General features: G+C 35.7%; 2 protein-coding genes across 2 annotated transcripts; both read right to left on the reverse strand.

The window, feature by feature from the left end:
* Positions 1–227: 227 nt before the first annotated feature.
* On the reverse strand, positions 228–3,280 carry LOC107783883 (eukaryotic initiation factor 4A-7). Its single transcript, NM_001325373.1, is given in 5 exon segments — positions 228–1,136; positions 1,534–1,964; positions 2,055–2,161; positions 2,339–2,408; positions 3,178–3,280. Coding segments are annotated over 4 exon segments (1,242 nt in total). The 5' UTR covers positions 2,407–2,408; positions 3,178–3,280; the 3' UTR covers positions 228–500.
* A 4,088-nt stretch (positions 3,281–7,368) lies between these two features.
* Positions 7,369–10,542, reverse strand: LOC107783884 (eukaryotic initiation factor 4A-10). The gene is given in 5 exon segments (NM_001325374.1): positions 7,369–8,263; positions 8,683–9,113; positions 9,203–9,309; positions 9,487–9,556; positions 10,449–10,542. Coding segments are annotated over 4 exon segments (1,242 nt in total). The 5' UTR covers positions 9,555–9,556; positions 10,449–10,542; the 3' UTR covers positions 7,369–7,627.
* Between the last annotated feature and the right edge of the window lie 1,019 nt (positions 10,543–11,561).

Raw genomic sequence — 11,561 nt, forward strand, 5'->3', positions numbered from 1 at the left:
AAATACTAAACAGCTCAACCGTGGGATGGTCTCATCCGTTGCACAAATCCTGAATTAATGATCACAAGGAAGCTAGCAAGTCTCGAATACAATATGCGTCAACACATGCACCATCTTCCGTTTACTATGTTTCCCTCTCAAATCAAAACCAAACTACACAAGCACCACAAAGCGTGAAAATATCACACAATTCAAATAAAACAATTTGCCTCTAAAAACTTTCCTCATACACAATAACAAGGCCAAGAGTTAAATCTCAATAAAAATTCAAAAAGCATCCAAAACTTGGAGTTATTTTGGACTTACAATACAAAACAAAGATAAACCGACAAAATTGATAGTAGGTACTCCAACCAAACAGGAAAATTACAGGTTCCATGGCGAATCATGGCACCTGCATTTCCCAATTCTAAGACCAATAGATATCTAACAAACCTAATAATAAGATATTAAATTACTTCATGTAAAGAAGAAATTCACCTCACAGAACCAAAACCACATCAAAGGAGATCGGCCACATTGGCTGGCAACTCCTCGATTACAACATTGTAAAACCTCTGAATATCAGAAAGCATCCTTTCGTCATCCTTTATGACAAAGTTGATAGCAACACCCTTCCTTCCAAATCGTCCACTACGACCAATACGATGCAGGTAGTTCTCTGGCTGAGTTGGAAGGTCATAGTTAATCACAAGGGAAACTTGCTGCACGTCAATACCACGTGCCAGAAGATCAGTGGTGATGAGCACACGAGATGACCCAGATCGGAACTCTCGCATAATGATATCTCTAGTGTTCTGGTCCATGTCTCCGTGAGTTGCAGATACTGTGTGATCACGGCTGCGCATTTTGTCAGTGAGCCAATCAACCTTACGCCTGGTGTTAACAAAGATGACACTCTGGGTGATGGCTAAGGTCTCGTAAAGATCGCAAAGAGTTTCAAGCTTCCACTCTTCCTTATCAACATTGACATAAAATTGCTTGATACCTTCAAGCGTAAGCTCATCACGCTTCACAAGAATCCTAACAGGCTTGTTCATGAACTTCCTAGTAATTTCAAGGGCTTCTGGCGGCATAGTGGCAGAGAAAACACCCACTTGAATCTTTGGTGGCAGCAGTTGAAAAATATCATAAATCTGGAAATAATAAAATCAAAGACACTGTTTGTGAGCCTTGGGAGCATAAATCAGCTTATAGGTTAGGCCCACAGGAGATACTATAGGAAATAAGGGAAAAAGAACCAGCAAAGTCCTGCAGAGATTCTAAAAGACATTAAAGCATAATAAGGCTAATAATGACAAGAATAGAACTCCCATAGAGAAGCTAATAACACATATGCAGAAATCTTTCCGGAACCTAGCATACGACTAAGAAAAGAAGCATATAAATACTTACTTTGTCCCCCAACCCCAAAAAAGAAAATCACATCCCCATTTTTGTGCACTACCAATACAGAAACCTAATAAATAAGAAAAATCCACCTGAATGACAGAAAAAGAAATAAAGCAGGAAATGAAAGGAGAAAACAGTAACCTGATCCTTGAAACCTCTTGAGAGCATTTCATCAGCTTCATCCAGAACAAACATCTTGATGTGGTCAGGGCGAAGAGACTGCCTGCGCAACATGTCAAAGACACGGCCAGGAGTACCAACCACCACATGAACACCACTTTGAAGGATACGCTGATCCTCACGGACACTGGTACCTCCTACACAAGCATGAACCTTCACACCGAGATAATCACCAAGTGCTCGCATAACCTTCTCAATCTGTTGGGCAAGCTCACGGGTTGGAGCCAGAACCAGAGCCTGACATTCGACTAAGCTGTAATCGAGCTGCTGGAGAACTCCAGAGCAGAAAGTTGCTGTCTTTCCGGTTCCAGATTGTGCCTGTTGGATCACATCAAGACCCTTGCAAAATGGAACAATACCCCTTTGCTGGATAGCAGATGGCTTCTCAAAACCTTCAAGCAAATTAAGCCAGGTGTTAAATGCCCTGCTAAATCTAACGATGGAGAAGGAAAATCGCATGTGCTATTAAGAGGTGCATTTACCATAAGCATAGATGCCCCTAAGAAGGTTTTCTTGCAAACCCATGGCATCAAAACTGTCATAAACCTCATCATATGATGTGAAGAACTCCTCCTGCTCAGTCCCAAGCCTGTTTCAGCATGTCAAAACATCCAGAAAATTGAAAAATTAAATGAGCAAGCAAAGACAAGGAACACAACATAGTCGCAAGTGATAGCTAAAGAAAGGACGAAAATAAAACGCAAGTGTAGTTTTCTGCAACCAGATTAATATCCTATTGGTAGAGAATTGAGAGCAAGCAACTTACAGCTCAGTCATTTTGGCATCATACTGACGAGCATCAAATTGAGAACCTTCCGGTGCCAAGCCAGCCATGACTGTAGAAAATAAAAGAACTATGGTATTACTTTAATGGAAATTCATTAAACAATCTTGAACTTAATAAAGAGGAAAAGCCAAAACCTTACTGCTGAAATATCACATTTTCCAATACTAGCACTAGCGATAATATTATCTGTTCTTCCTCTCGAATATTGAAAGGGGTGGAGGGCACGACAGAATGTATGTTTTCTTTCTTTATGAAGAAGCACAAAGCACATAAAGAGGAGATACACATGAAAAAAGTTGTTTGAACATACAGACTAAATTGCAGCCAACTGCCAGCCAACCTTTCCACATGTAATAGGTTTCCAACTATCCAGTTTTTCCAATGAGCAAATACATTCAGAACTGAGAGAACATCTAAGAAAACACCCATTACTTAAAATCAAATTAATGATAGTCTCATCCCATAAGTATCTCAACATACAAATCCAAGGTCCAAATGACCACCATTCACATTCCTTTCAAAATATAATCCTTTTGCACAATACTTTACAAAAAGGTTCTTTAATCTAAATACAAGCACTATGAGAATGAAATAGCTGATGTTACAAACAGATAATAAACAAAGACGATACTTTTACAATCAAGAATATCACATCAATCAGATCTCTATCCAAAGTAGTCAAAAAATATCACACATACAGAAACAGCTACATAACCCAAAACCCAGCTGTAGAAACCAATTCAGACCGACAACCAATCATCAAGATACAAAAACGAAGATTATATCATAGAAAAAAGGGAGAAAAAAACATAGCTAACCTGATAGAGACGAGGAAAAGATCTGAGGAATAGCAAACAGAGAGTTGAAAGGAAAAGTGGGTAAAAGCGATTGGAGAGTTAGGGTTTGCAAAGACTGCTGTTTTTGTCTGAAACTCCTCGGATCTACGCCGCAGGAGTTCAGAGGAAAAGAGAATAGAAAGATTAGACTCTTGCGTTGTGTTATGTGTTTTTTTTTTATGGTTTTTTTGTAATTGTGTTCTTTTATGGAATTGTATTTACTATTTTCTGTAACATCTTGTTTTGTCTTTTATTTTTTGAAATTCCTATTTTGACCCGAGAATGGGGTGGATTCTACAAAATTGAGGGCTAGATTTTTTATTGGGCTGCTTGGGCCAAATTTAGGTGAGTTACTTTATCTATACTATATTAAAAGTAGGAAAACTCTTATCGAAATGTCAATTGCTTTTTTTATCCTTTAAAACATAATTTTACATCGGATAATCTTGTTATTTAGCGCTTCTCCAAATATTTAGGACATTAAAATCAAATAAAATTTAATTTATTAAATTTTTCCTTATTTAAATTAGGCCTTTAAAATCAATTAAAAGATTTTCTTATTCTAATAAAAAGAGAAATAGAAAACTTTAAAAACTTACCTAACGTTAATTAGGTAAACATGGAAACTTGAAAAATTCTAATTTATTGCAATATAAATAACGACAAAATTGAATAGAGTTTCTTTAGTTAACTATAAATTCTAACAATTTATGAAGATTAAAGTGGCAGATCTCTTATTTAATTTAAATAAGGTTAAATTGGTTCTCTAATATCGGTAAAGCAATATCTTCCCATTGCAAATAACAATAGTAAAACATGTACAAGTTTAGGCTAAAATAATATATATAGGTTTTTAAAATTATATACCACTCACTTTAAATATGATTTTAAACATCCATTGTTTTGATATGATTTTAAGCATCCATTGTTTTGATTAAATTATTGTTGTCCTTCTTTAGTTTTATCATATTTCTTAATTCATGAAAATTGAAATTATATGTTATTCTATAGATTAGTGTCAGTATTTGTCCGTTATTTTGTACATATTTTTTCAAGGTAACAGAAAGATGGTTCTTGCTACGAAAGAGTGCCCAATCAAGTGCCATAAAAATTTGATTTTGGTAGCAAAAGATATTACCATCAAAATCAGTTTGTATGTTATACTCACGGGTAATTTTTTAAATTTTCATTTATCTTTTTGTATTCTTAAAAGGAGTGAACTTATTCTACTTATGTTCTTATTTTAACTTGACATTAGTTTCAAGAGTAATTTTCTTCTCATTTGGAAAGGTGAAATTAGAATCTCAATGCCATAAGTTTACTCTCTTTTGGGGATGGCAGATAGAATTGATAAAAAATTAGAAGAAAAAAATTAAAAACTTGTTACTTGCATGTTTCTTTGTAAAATTCTAGGTGAGGATTGTTCAGTCAATGTGTTTCTATATTGATTTTTTTAATAATTTATTTATATTTGGTTTAGACCAAATCTAAAGTCAGTGGGCAAATAAGATTAAATTGTCATTACAATTAATTTTCTTTTTATTTTTGATTGTTTATACGTGTATATTTATTTTTGATTTGTTTTACAGTAATTTGTTTAGGTTTTTCTTATTTAATTTATAATTTGTTTTATAATTTGTCTAGGTTTAGTTTAGAATGCATACCAAAGTCATTGAGGAGTCCAAACCTTGTGGTCATTAAGAAATTCGTTAACTTTAATTTGTTAAAACTGAAATAACAATGTATTATATGGAAGCTCACAGAGCAAACTTTAAATAACAATAAATCATACGAGAAAAGAGAAATATATAAAAAGAGATACAATAATATGATTTGGTCACCTCACCTATATATATATGAGCAATTCACGAAAAAAATAGTATACAAACCTTTTCCTCCAAAAAAGGAATAGCCAAATAAAGAATAGATTTATATTTTTCTTTTAAGAAAGTAACAAGAGAATTGTGGCAAATATTTGCCCATGCTTCAAAGGAAAAATAAAACTTAAATATAATAAATTAGGTCAGAAGCAACAACATAACATAGCATTATTTTATACAATAAAATATGTATAATTATAATTACTACTAAATAACTAACTCATTTCGTACATGAAGATTTAGAAAACATGCAATTACTTTGAACTCATCTTGTCTTAACGTAAAGTATTTATTTTTTATTCAAAAAATTATTGCATATATCTCAACATCAATTGTTATTTCACATAATTCATTCTTATTCTATATGATGTAGGACTTTTTAATAATAGACGCAAAACACACGTGCATCGCACGTACACTGAAACTAATCATAATTAAAAGTAAGAATTAACTTAAATAGCGTCCACTCAACGGCTTAAATTATAAATAGTTATCGAGTAAATATATAATATATGTATAAAATAATATGCAACACCGTATCCAACACCGCTTGGGCGGGAAATTGTAATAAATATACATATAAATAATATGCAAAATCAATCGGATATAGATAGTTTTATGAGAGTGGTTGGTACAGTAGCTCAAATTTTAGCCGCATTTGTTTGTTTTATAAATAAATAGGTAAAAATCGAGCTTTGGACTTCCCCATTATTGTAACCAGTAAGCCGAAGGAGCTCTAAAGGTTAATTGAGAGGGCATCTATCTAAAAAACAAATGGTCAAGAGTACTCTTAATACTCGTGTCAATTGGTTTTTTGGCTCTTTACAAACTTATTTTTAGTTTTATGAACCTACTTCCTTTTTTTTCACATGATAAATTTATTTTTACACGTAAAAGAGCCGTCTTTTACACATAAGAGATCTAAAAAGGTCATTTTCTTAAATTCAAAATTGTAAAGGGGCATGATGTACAAATAGCACTCTCCCTCCAATAGGTGCATTGCATAAAGAGCAAACCATATTGTCCAAACAACCCCATAGTGCCAAACTTTCTTCCATATGCAGCTAGATACAGAATATAAGCCCATTTTTGTGAGGAAACATTGTTACAAACCAATCTCCTCCAATACACCTTTTGAAAACCTCCTCTAAACTTCAGATATATATACCTGTTCTATAAAGAACTGCTCAATGTTCAACACATCACCTTCTAGCCAGCCAGCTTCCCCATAGTATTTTCTAGCCTTCAATATTTTCTGAACTAGCCATTAGGCCTGTTTGGGTAGTGCTTCCCATATTGTTTTCCAAAGAAATTGTTAAAGTTTCCTTAAAGTTAGAGCAACTGGTTTCTGTTTCTTATATTATATGATTTTCTTTAATTATTCTTCTTAGGTCATATATTATGGTAGGACGAAGACAGATCCAAAATTCAAACTGCAGAGCTCAAAATTTACTATTTATAATATTTTTCAGAATTATTCACACAACACACAAATAATACAAGAAGAAAATGACAGTTCTGATCCGTCTATCCTTAGAGATCTCGGGTTCGAGCCATGAAATTGTAAACTCATAGTAGGGACGCTTTACTCCTTTAGTGGTATAAATCCGGATTAATCAAGCCAATGAGTTGTGGATACTTGATGGTTAAACCAAAATAGAAAATGATAGGCTCAATTGGATGCATGTTCAAAACTATATAAGTCTGCTGGGTAATTAGGGAAGTCTAATGGCCTTTTCTTTCCTTTTACATGCTGGGATAATTATCACACAACGTCCCCGACTCCAGAAACCACATAGAGGGCAATGGTTCCAGCAACTTAATGCGGCAGCTTCTGTAATTGTGGACGGATCAGTAATAATCCTGGTCCTATACTTGAGATTGTACTTGTGAGTACAAAATAAGTCTCATTTTTTTTAACCACTATAGGGTTCGAACCGTGGAAACAGCCTCTTGCAGAAATGCAGAGTAAGGCTACGTACAATAGACCCTTGTGGTCCGACCCTTCCCGAACCCCGCGCATAGCAGGAGCTTAGTGCACCGGGCGGCCCTTTTACTCACTACACATGTCATACAAGAGGAGGGAGAGGACATCCATTGCACCAATCCTGAATTAATGATCACATGGAAGCTAATAAGTCTCAAATACAATATACGTCAACACATGCACCATCTTCCATTTACAATGTCTCTCAAATCAAAAGCAAACTACACAAAAGCACCACAAAGCGTGAAACTATCACACAGTTCAAATAAAACAATTTGCCTCTAAAAGCTTCCTCATACACAATAACAAGGTCAAGAGTTAAATCTCAATAAAATTTCAAAGAACATCCAAAAACTGAAGTTATTGTAGACTTACAATACAAAAGGCAAACCGATAAAATTGATAGTAGATAGTCCAACCAAAGTTGAAGATTTACAGGTTCCATGGTGAATCATGGCACCTGCATTTCCCAATTCTAAACCCGGTAGAATTCTAACTAACCTAAGAATAAGATATTAAATTACTTCATGTAAGGAAGAATTCACCTCACATAACCAAAACAACCTCAAAGGAGATCGGCCACATTGGCTGGCAACTCCTCGATGACAACATTATAAAACTTCTGAATGTCAGAAAGCATCCTTTCATCATCCTTTGTGACAAAGTTGATAGCAACACCCTTCCTTCCAAAACGTCCACTACGACCAATACGATGCAGATAGTTCTCTGGCTGAGTTGGAAGGTCGTAGTTAATCACAAGGGAAACTTGCTGCACGTCAATACCACGCGCCAGAAGATCAGTGGTGATGAGCACACGAGACGACCCAGATCGGAACTCTCGCATAATGATATCTCTAGTATTCTGGTCCATGTCTCCGTGAGTTGCAGATACTGTGTGATCACGGCTGCGCATTTTGTCAGTGAGCCAATCAACCTTACGCCTGGTGTTAACAAAGATGACACTCTGGGTGATGGCTAAGGTCTCGTAAAGATCGCAAAGAGTTTCAAGCTTCCACTCTTCCTTATCAACATTGACATAAAATTGCTTGATACCTTCAAGCGTAAGCTCATCACGCTTTACAAGAATCCTCACAGGCTTGTTCATGAACTTCCTAGTAATTTCAAGGGCCTCTGGCGGCATAGTGGCAGAGAAAACACCCACTTGAATCTTTGGTGGTAGCAATTGGAAAATATCATAAATCTGGAAATAATGAAAGACAACATTCGAATAAGACACTGTTTGTGAACCTTGGGAGCAATAAATCAGCTTATAGGTTAGGCCCAGAAGAGAAACTACAGGAAATAATGGGGAAAAACCAGCAAAGTCCTGTAGCAATTCTAAAAGACATTAAAGCATAATAACGACAAGAATAGAACTCACATGAAGAGGCTAATATTAGATATTGACAAATCTTTTTCGAACATAAAATATGACTAAGAAAAGAAGCATACATATACTTACTTTATCCCCTCTCCCCCCCCCCCCCAAAAAAAATAAAAAAAGAAAAACACATCCCCATATTTATGCACTACCCAACACAGAAACCTAATCGATAAGAAAATTCCACCAAAAGGACAGAAAAAAAAATAAAGCAGAAAATGAGAGTAGTAAACAGCAACCTGATCCTTGAAACCTCTTGAGAGCATTTCATCAGCTTCATCCAGAACAAACATCTTGATGTGGTCAGGGCGAAGAGACTGCCTGCGCAACATGTCAAAGACACGGCCAGGAGTACCAACCACCACATGAACACCACTTTGAAGGATACGCTGATCTTCACGGACACTGGTACCTCCTACACAAGCATGAACCTTCACACCGAGATAGTCACCAAGTGCTCGCATAACCTTCTCAATCTGTTGGGCAAGCTCACGGGTTGGAGCCAGAACCAGAGCCTGACATTCGACTAAGCTGTAATCAAGCTGCTGGAGAACTCCAGAGCAGAAAGTTGCAGTCTTTCCGGTTCCGGATTGTGCCTGTTGGATCACATCAAGACCCTTGCAAAATGGGACAATACCCCTTTGCTGGATAGCAGATGGCTTCTCAAAACCTTCAAGCAATTTAAGAGAGGTGTTGAATGCCCAGCTAAATATAACAAGGGAGACGAATACCATATGTGCTTTTAAGAAGTGCATTTACCATAAGCATAGATGCCCCTAAGCAGGTTTTCTTGCAAACCCATGGCATCAAAACTGTCATAAACCTCATCATATGATGTGAAGAACTCCTCCTGTTCAGTCCCAAGCCTGTTTCAGCATGTCAAACATCCAGAAAATTGAAAAATAAAATGAGCAAGCAAAAACAAACACAGAATAGCAGCAAGTGATAGCTAAAGCACTTTATGAGGAAAATAAAACGTAAGTGTAGTTTTCTGCTACCAGATTAGTAGCCTATTGGTATAGAATTGAGAGCAAACAACTTACAGCTCAGTCATTTTGGCATCATACTGACGAGCATCAAACTGAGAACCTTCCGGTGCCAAGCCAGCCATGACTGTAGCAAATAAAAGAACTATGGTATTACGCTTATGGAAATTCATGAAACAATCTTGAACTAAATAAAAAGGAAAAAACAAAACCTTACTATGAAAATATCACAGATGTCAAATACCTACAGCAGCAATAAAATTATCTGTTCTTCCTCTCTACCATTGAAAAAGGAGGAGAGCACAACCGAATGTATGTTTTCTTTCTTTTATGAAGAAGCACAAAGCACAAAAGGAGGAGATACACATGAAAATCAATTGTTTTAACATACAAGTTAAATAGCAGCCAACTGCTAACCAATCTTTCAGATTATATGATGCTGGGTCAATGTGACAAAGGCAGAAACGAGCAAGTGTCTAAGTGCTTCATTCTTAAAAGAATGTACGGTAGCGATGGCTATCTGACGAGAGGCATGCCAAGCTTTACACAAAATACAAAGAGCAGATGGCAGAGAAAGGCATTATAATCCCCACATTTACTTCCTATACATAATAAGTATCCAACTATCCAGTTTTCCCGAGTAGTAAAATACATCCAGAACTGCGTAGACTTCTTACAAAACACCTATTACTTAAAAGAACATATTGCATCAAAACAATGATAGTCTCATTCCTAGCATCTTTTTGCACAATACTTTCAGGTTTTTAATTCAAGAACTAGGAGAAATGAAATTGCTCATGTTCCAACCAGATATGAGATAACAAAGTAGGATGGTATTTTTATAATCAAGAACATCACATCAAACAGATCTCTATCCAAAATAGTTAAAAATAGTTACATAACACAAAACCCAGCTGTAGTCAGACCAACAATCAATCATCAAGATTCAATCTTCAATACACAAACAAATATTACAAGAAATACATTAAAATATTAAAGGGAAAAAAAACATAGCTAACCTGATAGAGATGAGGAAAAGATCTGAGGAATAGGAAAGAGAGAGTGAAATGAAAAGTGGGTAAAAGCGATTGGGGGGTTAGGGTTTTGTCTGAAACTCCTCGGATCTACGCCGCAGGAGTTCAGGAAAGAGGAAAAGAGAAAGATTGAGACTAGTGTTTTTTTATGGTCTTTCTGAATACTGTTTTGGATTACTTTCCTTTTTTTTTTGGCTTCTGTATTTGAAATTCCTATTTTGACCCGAAATTGGGAGTTACAGGATCAATACGGAGCCGCTTCGGGTGGTAATGCAAGAAGTCGGTGACGTGGATTCCACAAAATTGAGGGCTAGATTTTCTATTGGGCCTCTTGGGCCTAATTTAGGTCTAACCTCTTTACAAAATTGGCACTAATACCCTCTTTTCCTTTCACTATATGTATAACTATGAGAAAATGGCACCAGGTGATAACACATAACAGGAATTGACAATTTTTTAGTCTTATATTAGGTTAGGAAAAGATAGCCCCAAAAAATTGACATTATATAGCCAAATCCTAAAAAAACTACTCTCTTATATATTCTCTCTCAAACAATTGGCCCCAAACCGTCTGCTTCCCTCCCCCTTTTTCTCCTTGTATTTCTTCTTTTTGTTCACTGCGTCCCTCCCCCTTTCTCTCCTTGTATTTCTTCTTCTATCTCTTTTCTTTCGCTCTCATAGTTTAGCAAAAATTCTTGCAAATTATGCAAAAAAAATCAGTGGGGTGAAAAGGTAATCAGAAAAATTATAAGCAAAAACTAAGAGAGAAAAATTCATTTCAACTTTGTTTTTCTTCTCTCTTCTTTTTTTTGGTTAGATTGAACGAGTGGTGTGAGTGAAATTGGTTGAAAATACCTAAACGGGGCTATATACAAAATTTGAGCAAGATTAGAAGTGATTTAGACTGATTTCATGTAAAACATCAGACCTAAAATCCAACTGTGACATGTGTATATCGCGTTGCATATTGTGTACATCAATGTATATCACACACATATTTTTAAGGACATCTGTATATCACTTTGTATATCGTGTATACAACACAATTCTTTTATGGACGCCTATGTGTATCACATTATATATCGTATATATAACACA

The sequence above is a fragment of the Nicotiana tabacum genome, chromosome 23 (assembly GCF_000715075.1).
Source record: "Nicotiana tabacum cultivar K326 chromosome 23, ASM71507v2, whole genome shotgun sequence".
Classification (NCBI taxonomy): Eukaryota; Viridiplantae; Streptophyta; class Magnoliopsida; order Solanales; family Solanaceae; genus Nicotiana; species Nicotiana tabacum.